Below are 17,909 nucleotides of genomic sequence, written 5' to 3' on the forward strand. Positions count from 1 at the left end.
TAGCATGACCGTATTTACCGCAATGTGTACATGTAACATCCTTTTCACGGTATTGAAACTCCCCTGTTTTGCCTTTCTTCCCACTTTGAACAGCGAAGCCAACCGCATCTACACGATCTTCCTTGTTGCGAGTGATACCTTGTTGCCTTTCATCTCGCACCACTCGCTAATAAACTTGAGACAATTTCAACATTGGCTCCATGTTTGTTAGTGTGGAGCGTATCCCGCCAAAACAAACATCATCTAAGCCCATCAAAAATTGACGTGTGCGTTCTTCATCTCTTTCTTGTTCAAGTTGTGCAGCAAGCTCACCACACGAACACGACTTCAAAGGCTTGTAAACCGCTAGATCATCCCATATCTTCTTTAGTCTCCCAAAATAAATCATCACACTATCTCCTTACTGTTTGCAATTAGCCAACTCTAATTTCAATTCATGCACTCTCGGTCCATTCCCAACCGAGAACTGCAACCTCAAGTCTTCCCATAATATGTGTGAATCATGCACAATCGAAATCATCGTTCTCAACGTCGGCTCGACCGTATTCATCAGCCATGCCACTATCATTGAATTAACAACCTCCCACTGCTCAATTTCTTCAGCCACAACCGGTTTCTCCAAAGTCCCATCGATAAAACCCAACTTTCGTTTAGTACGCAAGGCATTCCGCACATGCTTAGACCAATCTTCATAGTTATCCCCTTTCAATTGCACCATGGTAATCAAGCTACCAGGTCCTTCGGACGGATGCAAGTAAAGAGGCGAGGATGTTGAGATTTCAGACACCCTCACAATCTTCTTACCTTTCCCTTCACTAGTCGTAATCTTCTCTGTTTCTGTCATGATTGAAACCGTTCTCAAAAGACTATCAGAATTTTTGGATCTAGGATGGCTCTGATACCATGTAAAGATAGGAATAGAACGACTTGACCTTATTATTATGATGATACAAAGTATATATACACAAGCGTGAGAACCCTAGGGTATTAGACAAATAAGGAAACCTAAATACAATGTAATATTTACAAATCAACCCCGTAATATCCAGTCTATAATCTCTAAGTGATAACGTGAATCAGTAACCAACAAATTGAGCAGAGAACCTACTACTGCCACCTTAGACTCGTCGGAAAGTTAAGATGTACTAGTAGAGCTTGACCATAAATCGCTTCATAAGGACTGAGCTGAGTAGAGGAATGGAAATTGTTGTTTTACCAAAACTCAGCCAAAAAGAGGCCAGCTACTCCAACACTGGGGACGATCACTGCACATACACTGCAAGTAGATCTCCAGACAATGGTTGACGACTTCAATCTGACCATCGGTTTGTGGATGATATGTGCTAGAAAACTTCAAGTCCACACCTTGTAAAGAGAATAGTTCCTGCCAAAATTTGCTAACAAACACCGTGTCTCTGTCACTTACTATGTATCGAGGGCAACCATATAATTTGTAAACAATATCTATGAAAGCCTGGGCAACATATATAGCTGTGTAAAGGTGGGACAGCGCCATGAAGTGAGCTGCTTTTGTTAGACGGTCAACAACAACAAAGATCATCGTCTTTCATAAGAGACAGGAAGACCATGTATAAATTAAAGTCCATACACAAATCAGTCCATATGGTGTCTAGAATGGGAAATGGCTTGAGCAACTCTAGATACGCATCTGTATCATACTTGCATTGCTGACAAACAGTGCAGCTTCAAATATACGCTTGAATGTCAGTTGCCATGTCTTTCCAGAAAAATAACTCCTTCACCTTTTTGTATGTTGCGTCACAGCCAGAATGACTCCCAGTACCAGAGCAATCCATCCACTGCAATATAGAATTCCAAAGGTGTAAATCATTGGGCACCACAATCTTGTTTTTCCTCCGTAAAACATATTGTACCAAGGAATTATGCTTCTTCGCTGCTGGATTGGCCTGTAGCTCAGTAATCAGATGTTCTAACTTAGGATCAGTCTCGTAATTGTTTCAAGTATGAAGGGATTGGCCACTCTGCAATAGCGTTAACTTTGGTAGGGTCTGTAGATACACCACCAACAGCAATATAATACCCCAAATACTCAACCTTTGCTGTTGCAAACTCATATTTACATTCCTTAGCAAACAAGCTGTTCTGTCTCATAGTGTGAAAGACTTGTTGCAGATGAATGACATGATCCTCCATAGTAGAACTATAAACCAAGATGTCATAAAAAATAATGAGGACAAACTTGCGCAGGAACTCCTTCAAGATAACATTCATCAACCCTTGAAATGTTGTCGGCGCGTTGGTCAGGCCAAATGGCATTACCATATACTCAAAATGGCCATTATGAGTTTTAAAAGCGGTTGAATATCCTCTGGCTCCCAGTTCAATCTTAGAGAACACTGTGGAACCTCCCTGTTCTTCCATTAAGTCTTCAATCAAAGAAATGGGAAAACAAATCTTGATGGTGGGTCAATTCAATCCTCTATAATTCACACAAATGCCCCAGGAACCATCCTTCTTCTTTACCAACACCGCCAGAAACGAGAAGGGACTTGAACTGACACGGATTGTGCCTGCAAAGAGCATTTCTCGAGCAATATTATCAATTTCGTCCTTTTGATAGATGGCGTAGCAGTAAGGACGTTAGTTAACTAGATCATAACCATCTTTTAACAAATCTTTTGGTTATGACTCTCTCTGAAGGGTGGCAGGCCAGCAGGTTCCTCAAAGATGTCAGCATAAGAAATTTATACAGTAAAACATGTATATTAATAAGGTCGGGACAATGAAATTTTATTAATTAATAAAGATTTTAATTTATCGATAAATTAATAAAATATCAATTTATAAAGATACTTTTTTATTTTAATAGTTTTGAATATTTTTTTATTAAAAATATGATACTTTTGTTATAATTCTCACTTTTATAGAATTTTTTTAATTTATAATTTCGGCTATCCTAATATGATGGATGTCAATAGTTTACTAGATTATCCAGGTTAAAATGATTAATATTAGAAGTTCAGAATTTTGAAGAAATTGTTATCACTATTCTTCATGATTAAGTATAAGAAGATATTTCAGTATCTTTAAAACCAATTACACGTAAGAAAACAACTATCTCGTCTAGGACTTTCCACAACTTTTGGATGCAATTTGAAAAATAATACAAAAAGTTTTTGATGCAATGAGAAATATTATAGATGAGCTCCAACAAGAATGCAATATCAATAATAGGCACCAACAAGAATGCAAATTCAATAATAGGAAAATAACAATAGAGTCATATTTCACTAAATTATCTTAGATATATATATATATATATATATATATATATATATATATATTAGTTAATATCATTATTAATTTATGGTATTTATGGGACCATATTTTACATAAATTTTTTTTAAAAAGTATTTTTTTATCGAATTGTGTTATTTTTATACTGGTCCAATTCAGGACTGGAAAAATTTATTAATTTATAACGAATATTAATTTATAAAGCGCTTATTTATAGAAGTTCTACTATAACTGTAAAATAGCAGAATTATTGGCGTCGTCACGTTGGCTCATCTCCTCATCACACAACATAATCTCCTCCTGAGCATAAATCATGGAAATTTGAACCACCTCTTCTTCAACCTTGTTAAATTTGGAAGCCTTTATCGTTCGTACTGCCCCTTGTTTGATGCCATGGAGTAACACTTTCTGTTTCCTCCACCAGAAACTCATTTCCAAATTCTGCAAATTCCAAGTCATATTGCCTAATGGAGCTACCATTGAACCCCCCAAAACCAGTCACAGCCCCCCAAGGGTATCAACATGAAGTCATCCTGAAATGGTGTGCCATGAAATGACCAATTAAACTGAGAGACCTTTCCTTGCACTCCCAATTTGCTGCCATTATCAACTGCCACCCTGGTAACTCCTACAGATTGCACTTAAGTGCCTAGCATCTTAGCCATGAGAGGATCCATAAAGTTATGGGTTGACCCTGAATCCAACAAAATAAACAGAAATTTCCTCCAATGCACCCCTCTAACCTTCATGGTGTTGTAATCAGAAATTCCTGCTACAGCACTAATTGATACATGTGGCATGTCTCGTTCTTCCTAATCACAAGATTGAACTCCCTTTGCATCTAGTTCACCATTCTCATCCTCTACTTCAATCATAAACACCTGCGACTTCTTGTGCTTGAGATAGTGATCTGGAATATACTTTTCATCACAAATCAAACATAGCCCTATAGCGTAGCGCTCATTTCTTCTTGAGACAAGAACCTCCTGTTAGCAGGTGCCTGAAAAATTGATTTAGGCATGTCAGTAAAACTATCCTTCTTAACTAGGGGTTGAAGTTTAACAGATGAGCCACCAAAATTGGCCTTAGAATGGGACCAGCCGCCAGAACTACCTTTCTGTTGGGGGTGAGCCTTCTCATACAGGCGTCCCAATACCAAACAATGACGCATAGATTGGCATTGAAAGTTTGAAACATACGGATCTGCATTTGTGTATCCAAATGGAGTCCAGCAAGGTATGCACTAACCAAATACTGTTCAGATAAAGTCACCCATATTTTGATAAACTCAAACTTTTGGTGGTAATCAATGATTCCATCTGTTTCCTGCTGCTGCTTGAGTTCAGCAATAGGATCATCCAATACATCCTCAAAACGTTCCTTCAACAATAGCTTATAAGAAACCTAATAACGTAACAAATTTCTTCCAAAAGGAGTTTGAACCAACGAATGATGCCATGTAGTAGCATGACTATCAAAATGCATAACAACCATGTTAAATTTAGATTCATGAGGGGTACCATCCAGAGAAAAGAAATCCTCAACCTTACCAAACCACTCCGTGATTCGCTCAACATCAAAATGGGGAAAGTCAAACCTACCAAGACCAACTCCAGAGTAATGGCCAGGAAAAGCAGATCCACCACACCGCTATTGATCAGAGAAACCTCCAAATGAATCTGGTGTTGCTGACACAGCCAAGGGACTCTTCTCACCACGCGATTGTCCTGGATTTAACCCCAACATTTCAAACATCTCCGCCCATCCTCCGATCGAGTTTTTTTTTTGTTGTTCCAAAATTGCAAACTCCAAAACTTTTGTACGATTGAGAACTTGAATCAACCATGGATCCTTCGTCGCTCATGGTTCACCAACCACTGCTGATGTTCCATCACCCACTTTGCCAATCTTGTTCATCTGTGATCGCGTTTCGACCATCGTTTCCGAGGACCGGTAGCTCTGATACCAATGATAACGTGAATCTATAACCAAAAAATTGAATAGAGAACCAAATGATATCTATTAATCAAAACTTGTAACATATTATAATAAAACAACATTCACAAGAAACACAGCCTCATCTTCCCACCTGCAAGAGTCTCGGAAGAGATTCTCCTAACGATGAGGAAATGGATAACTCTAGAAAGTTCTAGAAAGAATACAAGTTTTGAAAATGAATTAAAGAGAAAGTTTGAGCTAACAGTGCTCTTATACTAACTTGTTAACAATTAGTGTTAAATAATTTTTCCTTTGTCGTTATGTTGACAAACCTGCAACTTGCCAACTTTTTATTCGCTCTTCACGCACCTGCAACTTCCAAAACCTTATCCCAATTCGCCCACATGTGCGCTTAATCCTCGTTTGCTACATCACTCAGGTGCTATCACCACAATACATGTAATAATTCAACATCAGGTTATTGAAAATGGTAAAATAGATTTAATCAATTTTTTTATGATTCAGAAGCACTGTTTTATAACCTCATTGGTTCAAGTAGTTAAAAAGCTTGGGAGATTGATGCATGATTGTCTCCCTTTGTTTGAAAAACTCCGCAAAACAATGAGTTGCTGGCAGCATTGGTTTCTATCTTTTGCAGGGAGGCTGCAGATTTTACGCTCTGTCATTGCTAGTATCACTAATTTTTAGATATCGGCTTTTTGGTTACCAAGTGCGTGTACTAAGGAGTTAGACAGGCTTTGTGCTGCTATTCTATGGTCTAGTCCGAAACTAAATGCAAAGAAGAATAAGCTGGCTTGGACAGATGTTTGTTTGCCTAAGGAGGAGGTTGATTTGGGGCTAAAGTCGATTGTTGAGGCTAATAATGTCATCTGTTACAAGTTGATTGATATAGCTATTTGGGAGCCAAGATATTTTGCAGAGTTGCACGTGTGGGTTGTCACGTGGGAGTTCAAGTGGGCATATCGAGTAACACGTGTACGGTTCATAGCAAGAGGTCGTTAGGCGGATGAAGACTTTCTTATCTTTATATGAGCACATGTTATCTCTTTTCATTATCATCAAAAAATAATCAATCTGTAAACAACTCTTAGTTTCTGATATCGGTTCGCTGGGTTTCTCTCGTATTGAGAGCCGGTAAGTAATCCTCCGTGTTTTATGAACATCGAGTGATTAGGGTTTCTAATTAAAATGTTATTCAGCTTATCTCAGCTTGTTTGTGGGTTTTTCGTGTATTAAAGGTATCAGAGCTAAACGATCCTTGGAAATGGTAGGCACGAGATCTCAGGCAGTGGAAGATCAATCGCAGGAAGAGGTTCAGATGGAACCGTTGGAGACGCGGTTGAGCCGACTGGAGGAGGTTGTGATGGCGCAAAATCGGAAGATGACGGAGATGTTCGCGGAGCAGAATCAAAAGGTGATGAAGCACATCGTCGATATGACTGATGCTTTGGGCAGATCTACGGCTCTTCATGGAAAAGAAGTACAAAAAGAAGCTGAGCGGTGTGAAACATCTTGGGATCGGAGTAATCAAAGGTCGTCATTGTCCCAGGAAGTTCGTTCAACCGACTTGGATCCTCCCAAGGTTGTTAGATCTGATCCGGTAAGACTTGACCCACACTATAATTACGGTAGTCTTACTCGCTTGGGCGAAATCGACTTCCCTAGGTTTGATGGTAGTCAGATTAACGAGTGGCTGTTTAAGGTGGAAGAGTTTTTTGTGGTGGATTACACACCTAAGGAGATGCGTGTGAAAATGGCGGCGATTCACTTCGACGGACATGCTGCAACATGGCACTATTCCTTTGTTCAATCCGGTATTGACCTTGATTTGTTGGATGATTGGAATGGGTATGTTTTGTTGTTGAAGGAGAGGTTTGAAGATGAGGAAGATGACCTGATGGCAGAGTTAAAGCAGTTGCATGAGACTGATGGTATCATAGACTATCATCAGAAGTTTGACCTCATTAAGACTCAGGTTAACTTATCTGAAGATTATTTGGTGAGTTTGTACTTGGCAGGGTTGCGGTTGGATACACAAATGCATGTCAGAATGTTTCAACCTCAATCAGTGCGTCAGTGTCTGTGACTTGGAAGATTATACGAAAAGGCACACCCTAAGAAACAGTCTTCACAGTCGTGGGGAGCTACAAAAAGTAACACTGGTAACAATGGAGGTCGGCAAACGTTTACTAATGCTAAGGAGGGTGGTTCTCAAGGTAGTAAAACTCGTGGTAACCTTAAAGGAAATGGTGTGGCTCCTAAAAGATTCTTATCTAAGGAGGAGATGAGTGATAGACGTGCGAAAGGACTTTGCTATTGGTGTGATGAGAAGTTCACCCCTGAACATTATCAACAACATAAGAATGCGCAGTTGTATAGCATGGAGGTTGATGAAGGTAGTTTGGAAGAAGAAGTGTTGGTTGGTGATGAGGATTGTGACAAACAAATGCCAATGGTGTCGGTTAATGCAGTAACTGGAGTATCAGATTATAAGACCATGCAAGTTAAGGGTTTGTATGGGAAGAAATCCATTTATGTGCTATTGGATTCAGGCTCTACTCACAACTTTGTTGATCCTAGGATGGCAGCAAGGATGGGGTGTAAGGTTCAATTTTCCAAACTAACTCAAGTTGCGGTGGCTGATGGACGGAAGTTGGGAGTCGAGGGTAGAATTGATGGGTTCCAATGGAGGTTCAGGACAACATTCTTTAAGTCGGATGTGTTATTAATTCCGTTAAGGGGTTGTGATATGGTGTTGGGAGTACAGTGGTTGTCGACCTTGGGGCCCATTACTTAGGAGTTCAAACTGTTGGAAATGAGTTTCATGTGGAATAAGAAGAAGGTTATGTTGTATGGGATTCAAAATGGGTCAGTAAGGGATATAAAAGCACAGAAGCTTAAGAAGATGGATGAAGAGGAGGTACAAGTTTCGATGATATGCGTGAATGAAGTAGAACCTCGTGAGGTAGTAGTTGAGTACACGGATGATGCTACAGCTATTACGGTACATACCATATCAGGAAATGTTGTTATCCTTGTTGAAGTGGAAACGTTGGTCAAAGCTTATCCTGAAGTATTCGCAGAACCGACTAGCTTACCACCGTTTAGGAAGCATCATGATCATAAGATTCAGCTTGTGGATGGAGCCAACCCAGTGAATCAACGTCCTTATAGGTATGCTGTCCACCAAAAGAATGAGATTGATAAAATTGTGGAGGATATGTTATCTGGAGGAACAACTCAACCTAGCTCAAGTCCTTTTGCATCACCTGTGGTGTTAGTCAAGAAAAAAGATGGTAGTTGGCGATTGTGTGTTGATTACAAGGAGCTCAATGGTGTGACGGTGAAGGACAGATTTCCCATTCCCTTGATTAACGATTTGCTTGATGAATTGGGAGGTTCTAAGATCTTCTCTAAGATTGATTTACGCGCCGGGTATCATCAAGTGAGGATGAGGGTGGAAGATGTCCCTAAGACCGCTTTCAAGACTCACAGTGGTCACTATGAATACCTTGTGATGCCATTTGGGCTGACGAATGCTCCGGCTACGTTCCAGAGCCTTATGAACTCGGTATTCAAGGATTTCCTTCGTAAGTTTGTGTTGGTCTTCTTTGATGATATACTCATCTTCAGTAGGAATGTGGAAGATCATGTAATGCATTTGCGTATGGTGTTTGAAGTAATGCGTAGTGAGAAGTTGTATGCAAAAATGAGTAAGTGTGCTTTCGCAGAAGACAAGGTCGAGTACTTGGGCCATTTCATCAGTTCTGAAGGTGTAGCGACTGATCCAACAAAAATCAAAGCAGTAGCAGAATGGCCTGAACCGACCAACTTGAAGCAACTTCGTGGGTTTTTGGGTTTAGCAGGGTATTATCGAAGATTTGTTAAGTATTTTGGAGCCATTGCTTGCCCCCTACACGCGTTGACCAAAACTGATGCATTTGAGTGAAGTGAAGCGGCTCAGGAGGCATTTGACAGCTTGAAACAGGCGCTGTGTAAGGCTCTAGTTCTGGTTCTACCCTTATTCGATAAGGAGTTCGTTGTTGAAACTGATTCATCCAGTCTTTCATGTGTCACAGCTTAGAGAGTTGGAGGGGAATGTGCCAGTGGCGACTCAACTGCCTTCCGTGTTGCAGGATGTCTTTGACAAGGAACCGGAATCTGTTCTAGAGAGGAAGATGGTAAACAGGCAAGGTCGTGCTGTTACTAAAATTTTGGTGAAGTGGTGTGATCAACCGGTAGATTAAGCGACTTGGGAATTTCTTTTTTACTTCCAAAAGAAATTTCCTACCTTTGAAGTTTGAAGACCCTTGTTGACAAGGCTCTGCAAAGGGGGGAGATTTGATACAGCTATTTGGGAGCCAAGATATTTTGCAGAGTTGCACGTGTGGGTTGTCACGTGGGAGTTCAAGTGGGCATATCGAGTAACACGTGTACGGTTCAGAGCAAGAGGTCGTTAGGCGGATGAAGACTTTCTTATCTTTATATGAGCACATGTTATCTCTTTTCATTATCATCAAAAAATAATCAATCTGTAAACAACTCTTAGTTTCCGATATCGGTTCGCTGGGTTTCTCTCGTATTGAGAGCCGGTAAGTAATCCTCCGTGTTTTATGAACATCGAGTGATTAGGGTTTCTAATTAAAATGTTATTCAGCTTATCTCAGCTTGTTTGTGGGTTTTTCGTGTATTATTGATATGGCAGATTGTATCATGTGTAGGTTCCCTATGGGTCACTTGGGTTCACCGGGAGCTGCTGTGCTCAGGCGCTTTTTGGACAGTGAAAGACTCCACATCTTTGGGGTCATGGATGTGGAAGAAGTTGCGTAAGTACAGGCCCCTTGCTAAGGTCTTCCACAAGATTGAGGTTCTGAGTGGTTTGCAGACATCTTTCTGGTATGATGCCTGGTGTGATCTTGGTCGTTTGCATGAAACTCTTGGTGATAGGAGTTTTATTGTTCTTGGGATTGCCTCGCATGCATCTGTTGTTGCAGTGCTTCAGACTCAAAAAATTTGACACCATCAGCCTGACCTCGCTAACAATGTGGAGTCAAAGATTCAAAAATTAAGATATTGAGGACAAATTTTGCATAACGATGTTGCTTTATGGCGGTGGCCAGATAACACTTACAAACCTCACTTCCCCTCCTCTAAGATGTGGTGCCAGATTCAACGCTCCAGCCAGCAAGTCAATTGACACAAGGGATTTTGGTTTTCGAGCTCTATCCCTAAGCATTCCTTTATGCTCTGGCTTGCTGCTCGGAATAGGCTATCTATAGAAGACCGGATGCTTGCTTGGAACAATGGGGCATGCGAGCATCCACTTCGTGCACTTTCGGCCAAGCTCCTCTGGAAACTCTAGAGCACATGTTATTTGTTTGCTCTTAGTCCTCACAGATATGGTAGGCTTTATCTCGAAAACTACTATGTCATAACTACACCTCTAGTTTCACTCAGCTGCTATCTTACCTCTCCAGTTCAACCATCAAAGGGACAACCTGCTTCTTTCTCAGACTTTTGTTTCAAGCCGCGCAGTCCATACGATTTGGTTGGAACGGAACAAGCGTCGGCATGGTGGTCTATTGAGCTCTCCTGCTCAGCTTATTCAGCTTCTTGATCGGTTAATCTGCAACAAGTTGTTTTCGATTGAATCGACCAAGTTTACGGATGGGTTACAAGTTTGGCTAGGCTCTCTCGCCGTTAAGCTTCCCCTTTTTTTGGTTTTTGAAAGTTTTCTTCTCGGTTCTTAATTTAAACAAAGGCTGCATTATTGTACAAAGGAATTTTTTGGTCTGAATATAATTTTACATTTATTCAAATTAAAAAAAAGCTTGGGAGATTCAGATTCTGTTCTTGAGCCTTCTTCAATACCTTTTTCTCATAAACACACTGCCCAATCACCTTTGGTAAATTTTGGGATACTTCTTGGGCAGGCTATTAAGCATGGATGCGGTTAGTATCACTAGTCAAGGTTCTTATCTGGATTGCTTAATTGATACTGTTTTGTAAGAATAGGCTACTTTCTCTGGATCGCTTACTTGGAGCTAGGACAATTAGAGAACGAAAACAACATGTATATTGGTTTAGCCTTTCAGTGATTGAGATGCAAATATTTTCTTTTATGTGATGAGAATTTTGGCTAAAGTAATGTTTTATGTTTTATTAGCATAGTTGTTTGCTGTTGCTTGCCTTGCATCATTCACATAAGAAGTTGTAGTTAATTGTGTAAATTATCCGATGATGTCTGTGTTAATTGACTCCAGTGTTTTTCCTTCACTTGTGTTTTTCACTTTATTGAACTGTGACCAAGCATTCAGCTCACACTTGCACTTGTGTGAGTGTGCTCGTCAAGATTTTTTCTGCCATGATTTTTATGTACGTAACTTGTATGTTTCTTGTGATCAGGTTTTGGGATGCCTCATGGTACATGCCACATGAGCAATTGTGAGTTTTCCCACTAAAGCTTTGGCAAGCCTTCAGATTGTGGGTTTCCCATTTATGATGTAATATATTTATGTTTTTATAAAATGTACTTATAATTTATCGTTTTATTTATTTATTTTATTTTTGTCAACAAAAAATTAGCTCAAACGAGCCAATTGGATGGGAAATTGTTTACAAATAAAACATGATGCGGATAAACACGTGCTTTGCGTGCCAGAGAATCTGCAATTACATTTGCACTTCTAGAGATAAAAGATAAAGAGAAGGATGAAAATTCTTCCTTGTCAGTCTTGATGTCGTCAAGATACGCCGAGAAAGCTGGCCAGTCCGCAGGAGAATACACCATCTTCACCAAGTCTGAACAGTCTGTAAAGAACGCCACATCTCTGAAATCATGTCTGATCATGCACCGCATCGCCCAAATGAAAGTTTCCACTTCTGCATGTAAGGAGGAGAGACTCCGTGGGAAATTAGTGGCTCCTCGAAATGGCGGCGTGTCCTGAAACGACGAACAAACCCATCCCGCACCAGCAAGCGGGTCACCCGCTTTCCATGATCCATCAACGAAACAACGATAACCCGAAAAAGACACAGGAAGATTAGCAGTGGCTACCCTCTGTCGGGGGGTTTGGAGCGAGAGTAATAGAGGTCGAATCCATACCCTCACTCTCTACCTGAGCCTGCTACCACGACAATGCCTCACCTTCCGCTACCAAGACAATTTCCTCAGGACACTCAACAATATTGTCATAAACCCGTGCATTCCTTGCTTTCCAAATATACCACATAAGCCAGGGGAACATTGAAACTTGAGACACATGGTTATTGTTGCCCAGAAAATGATCCTCATTTGCATATACGGACTCCGTGGGAAAGGAAATAGCCCCCACTGGTACGTTTGCTAAAGCCCAAACCTGTCGAGCCGGAGGACAAACAAATATGGCATGATTTACCGTTTCCTCCTCAGCATCACACCGTGCACAGCCCAGATCGCAGGCAATGCCCCGCCTTTTCAAAATTGCCGAGACCGAAATACACCCCGATAAAACTTGCCACATAAAATGTTAAATTTTTGGTGGACAACGAACCTGCCAAACACTGGCCAGGATGGAGGTAATCTCCGGTACAAAACCAGGTGCTTGGAAAGTTCCAGGTACTTCCCAAGGAGCCAAAAGGTAACCAGACTTAACTGTGTATTTTCCATTTTTCATAGCATGCCAACCTAACTGGTCTTCCCTTTGAATGCTTCCTAAAGGTAATGCCCTTATCAAAGCGACATCCAGGGGATCAAAATGCTCGTTGAGCATGTCCATTCGCCAAGTATTTGTTCGATGATCAATTAAGTGAGTCAATTGGAGATTGGGATCCTTAAAAGGACCCTTGCATAACACTGGTCTCGGGAATCGAGCCGGTATCCAGGGGTCAGTCCATACTGAGATGGAATCTCCCGTGCCAACCCTTTTAATAAGTCCTTTGTTTACCATAGAGCAAGCAGAACAAATACTCCTCCACCCATACGATGGAGAATAAGACCGAATTGGATCCAGTGGGTGTGTATTCCTATAGTACCTACTTTTAAAAACCTTGGCAAACAGGGAGTCCAGAACCTCAAGCAGTCGCCACAATTGTTTAGCCAACAAAGCCGAGTTAAAATCATCAACATTCCTGAATCCTAGCCCCCCCCCCCAATTGCTTACTAACACACAACCTTTCCCAAGCTAACCAATGCATGCCTCTCGTCTGGCCATTGGAACTCCACCAAAAATTTGCCACTGCACTAGTGAGTTTGGATGTAATTGTCTTCGGTAATCGGAAACATGACATCACAAACGTCGGAACTGCAGTCGCCATAGACTGTATCATCACTTCACTTCCCCCTTTTGAAAGCAATTTTGTTGTCCAACCATTCGTCCGACTCTGCATCTTATTCCGAACAAAGGCAAAAACCTTCGTTTTAGCCCCACCCAAACTTTCTGGTAAACCGAGATAAGATCCCATACCACCCCAATTTGTAATCCCTAGAACCCCTTGCATCTCCGCCTTTTTGTCCTCATCGACCTTATGACCAAACTGTAGCGAAACTTTGGCAAAATTTATTTGCTGCCCCGAAACCGACTCATACTGTTTTAAAATATCCAAAATGGCCTTACATTGGTCCTTGTCAACCTTACAGAATAAAAGACTATCATCAGCGAACAACAAATGCATTATTAGCGGACATTTATTCGCCACTTATATCCCTGTGATTAGTTTTTCCCTCTCTGCTTTCCGTATATTGGCAATCAAAACTTCCGTACACAATATAAACAAGTAAGGGGACAAAGGATCCCCCTGTCGTAGACCTATCTCCGGGACTATCAACCCATTTGGTTGGCCATTCAAAAGAACTTTAAACTCAACCGAAGTGACACAGAACATAATCCAAGCAATCCATGTTTCTGCAAACCCCATTTTCGCATTAGTGCCTCAACAAAGGTCCACTCAACCCTATCATACGCATTACTCGTATCGGTCTTTATCGCCATAAATTTCCCTTTACACGACGGGTTAGTACGTAACCCGTGAAACATCTCTTGAGCAATCAGGATATTATCCGAGATTAACCGTCCTGGGAAAAAATCCGATTGAGTCTCAGAGATAAGAACTGGTAAGACCCTCTTAAGCCGCTGACATAAAACTTTAGAAATAATCTTATAACCCACATTGCATAAACTAATAGGACGTAAATCTACCATCCGGGTTGGCTTAGCCACTTTAGGAATAAGGCAAATATGTGTCCTATTTAAACTCTTTTCAAAAACACCCTCCTCGAAGAACCTATTTACCAATGACACTAGGTCCGTTTTAACAACATTCCATGCTTTCTGGAAGAACAAAGCTGTCAATCCCATCAGGGCCAGGAGCTTTATCCGGATACATCATAAATAAAGCCTCTTTTACCTCAGCCTCTGTGACTGGTCCTGTTAGCCGTCCATTATCCTCATCCGTAATTATACAATTGACCTCCCTTAATGCTTCCTCAAAATTTACCGGGTTAATAGAAGTAAACAAATCCTCAAAATATGTCACCGCTGTATTACAAATATCAGCATCTTCGGTTGACCAAACATTATTTTTGTCAAAAGGACCTGTGATCCGATTGCGGGCCCACCTCTGCTTTGTTTGGGCATGAAAATATTTTGAATTTTTATCTCCTACCCTCATCCACTTGCTCCGACTCTTCTGATACCAATAAACCTCTTCATCCCTATAAGCCTCCCATAAGCGACTATTTAAATCTGTGATGACAGACGGGGGAGTAAATCCACTGCATGTGCCTCAGCCAATTGCCTCTTTAAATCTTCGATGGTATCCCTACCAAAAGAGGCATGTGATTTGCGCCCGCGAGAAATCGCCCTGCGACAGTTCACAATTTTATCCACAAAATTAGGAGATCATGGCGCTAGGTCTCCACCCCAACCCGACGAGATCACATCCATCAAACCCTCCTTACCAACCCAACGACGATCAAACATGAAACTCCTTCTTCCCCGCGGTCTTTTCGCGCCAATGTTAACCACAAGAGGCGTATGATCTGAGGCGATCATAGGCAAATATTCCATAACTGTATCAGGAAATAGTTCATGCCAATCCTCATTACCTAAAGCCCTATCCAACCGACATCGTATTGGTTTTTTATCACGCCAACCCCTCCAGGACAACCAATCATCTAGATAAGGAAATTCCAAAAAACCACAATCTCGAATCATTCCATTAAAAGAAAGAAACGACGCCGGATGATGAAGCCTTCCTCCTCGTTTTTCATGATTCCCCGTCAATTCATTAAAATCACCAACAATAAACCAGGGAGAGGACCGAGATGAAGCAATCCGTAATAGGCGTTCCCACACCAAATCACGGTTCTTTGGAACAGGATCACCATACACAAAAGTCAAGTTAATAATACGTCCTTTAAAAACTGCTTCAACGTCAATTAGTCTGTTAGACTCAAATAAAATTGAAGCCTGAAAATCATCTTTATTATAAAAAAAGAGCCAAACCACCACTACAACCAATAGGATCAATTGTCTTCAAATTCTTATATCCGAAGTGACCAAGGAAATTTTCCAAAAAAACAGTAGGTTGTTTCGTTTCCATAAAAAATAAAGAATCTGGCCGATGTTTAGACCATAAATCCCTGAGATTCCCAATTGTAGCTTTGTTGTTCAAACCTTGACAATTCCAACTAACAATATTCATTTAAAAACTTATGTTTGGTGGTGTTAAAACACCTGAAACCACTTCCTCCAACCCTTGAGAAAGTAAGCAGGGAAACATCCCAAAAACCAAGGCCACATCATACTGTGAAAAGAAACCAAACGTCAACCGCAGGCTTGAATCGTATGTATAGAACATATGCACAAACATTGCGGAAAATAAGGCCCATAAAAAGCCCAACATAGAAACCAGGAACAAGCATAATCGAAACCCCACACAATGACTTTGATAAATAAAAACCATAAACCATGAAATAACAAAACCCAACACCCTCATGGAGAAGGAAAGGTTAATGTATAACCGTCGAACATAGAGCCCATTCTGAGTTAAACCAAAAAGACCATTATAGTGAAACGAACGAGAATAAGAAAAGGGGCAACAAGGTTTCATTAATTCTCTTACAAAGAAAGACCATAGAGCCAAGTACAAACCAGTACATAGAGATCCCATAAGTGGGAAGACAATCCAAAAACAGCAAAGACCATACGGGACAACCGTTGGTAACTTATACCATACGGGACAATCGCGGTTTCTTTTCTGAGACATAGCCTCCGTGAAAAGAAAAGACAGCAAAGAGCAAACAAAATCGGAGAAACCAAATTCCCGAGAGAGCCCAACAAAAACCCACAAAAACTTTGAAAGAGAGAATAGAAGAAGCGAATGATGTTGAGAGATTTCCACAGTCCTTGAAGCTGATTTATATCGAGCCCCAGAAGACGAGTCCCTCACAAGCAGATTCCAAATCCCCATAATCATAGCCCAGTCACTCCAAACGAATCGAATCAAAACCAAGAAGACAAAGCCAAAAACAATGCATAAGAAACCCCTAACCAAATAAAGATTGGGAACGAATCCTCCCCCCATCATCCCATCCCATAAACCCAGCGAAATCCCATAGAAAAAGCATGGTAATAACCGTACAATCTCCGGAACAAAACCAAGAAGGAAATCTCTTCGACCCAGATCTGAAAAATCGCGACACTGACAACCAGGAAAAACCAACAAAGATCTCAAGCCGAGATCCACCCTCATTACAACGAAACCAAATCTTCATATCTTCGAGAGACCAAATCATAGATCGAGACCAAATCAGAGACCAAAGAAACCAATCTTCATATCTTCGAGAGAGAGTTTTTCTCCAGAGAAGCGTTCCTAGAGTTTTTATGTCTTATTGTTTTATTTTCTTATTTTACATAAATTTTAATCAAAATTTGTTACATTTAAAGTTATACTAAAAAAAAACATTTTCAATAAATAATTAATTTTAAAATTTTAAGACACTCATTTTAAGGTTCACCAATGGAGGGAGAAAAATTAATACATACATTGTTTCCATCACTTTTATTCTATATTTTTATTTTTGTATTATGTGTTTATAATTACATATAATAACAATAATTGATTGAAAATAAATTGACATATCTTTCTTAGTTAATAATATTATTATGATTATTTTTTTGTAACGAATAAGGAGAATAAATATTCATTACTAAAATAAATAAAATTGGAAGTTAATAGAAAAATAATAGTAAAGGAAAAAACATTTATACTTTCAAATGAAATGAAACAAGTATATTATTATGTGTCGGTCGACACTATCAATTTTTGGTTTGATTGGTTTATTCTAAATCGTTGAATTAGAACGGTATGGGTTTAGAAAACCCTAACCTTGTTATTTAAGCGGAAAGTCACATTGGGAGTAGGCAGCCACTCATTGTCGATTTTCAGAGAGTTAGAAGAGAGAAAAATTGTTCTTGTGAGTTTTTGAGAGTTCTTGGCCGTTTTTGGTGAGATTTGTCTACGTGGGAGGAGAATTGGGAACGTGGTAGAAGCTTCCTAGGAGGCTGTTTTCGTGAGCTTAGGGTCAGAATGTTCTTGTTGCAAAGGTGAGTGCATGACCATGGATGATTTAAGCCTGAGAATTATCTGTTTCTATGTGTGCTTTAGTTGATTCATTGCTTGTTTGTGGT

General features: G+C 40.2%; 1 protein-coding gene and 1 long non-coding RNA gene across 3 annotated transcripts; both read right to left on the reverse strand.

The window, feature by feature from the left end:
- Nucleotides 1–3,325: 3,325 nt before the first annotated feature.
- On the reverse strand, nt 3,326–6,119 carry LOC104724675 (uncharacterized). 2 transcript variants are annotated; one of them, XR_015570656.1, is made up of 4 exons: nt 5,760–6,119; nt 5,550–5,659; nt 4,393–5,261; nt 3,326–4,279 (listed from the first exon to the last, which is right to left on the reverse strand). It is a non-coding gene; the product is annotated as an uncharacterized LOC104724675 (long non-coding RNA). The 2 variants fall into 2 exon arrangements; XR_757737.3 differs by lacking the exons at nt 5,550–5,659; nt 5,760–6,119 and adding an exon at nt 5,369–5,537.
- Nucleotides 6,120–12,365: 6,246 nt separating this feature from the next.
- Nucleotides 12,366–13,890, reverse strand: LOC147934707 (uncharacterized). Its single transcript, XM_087472752.1, has 3 exons — nt 13,406–13,890; nt 12,771–13,140; nt 12,366–12,596 (listed from the first exon to the last, which is right to left on the reverse strand). The coding sequence occupies exons 1-3, from the start codon at nt 13,888–13,890 to the stop codon at nt 12,366–12,368; spliced, it is 1,086 nt and encodes a 361-aa protein (XP_087328878.1).
- Between the last annotated feature and the right edge of the window lie 4,019 nt (nt 13,891–17,909).

The sequence above is a fragment of the Camelina sativa genome, chromosome 11 (genome assembly GCF_030686135.1).
Source record: "Camelina sativa cultivar CO46 ecotype springtype chromosome 11, ASM3068613v1".
Lineage (NCBI taxonomy): Eukaryota > Viridiplantae > Streptophyta > Magnoliopsida > Brassicales > Brassicaceae > Camelina > Camelina sativa.

Excerpts from the sequence above, each read along its gene's own strand:
- LOC147934707 (XM_087472752.1), bottom strand. The coding sequence starts at position 13,890 with ATGCATTTGTTGTTCGCTGATGATAGTCTTTTATTCTGTAAGGTTGAC. Across the intron at positions 13,141-13,405 it reads CAGACGAGAGGCATGCATTG|GGTTGGCACGGGAGATTCCA; the intron begins GTTAGCTTGGGA and ends ACTTATTAAAAG. Across the intron at positions 12,597-12,770 it reads TCCTGGCCAGTGTTTGGCAG|GTTTGGGCTTTAGCAAACGT; the intron begins GTTCGTTGTCCA and ends CCGGCTCGACAG.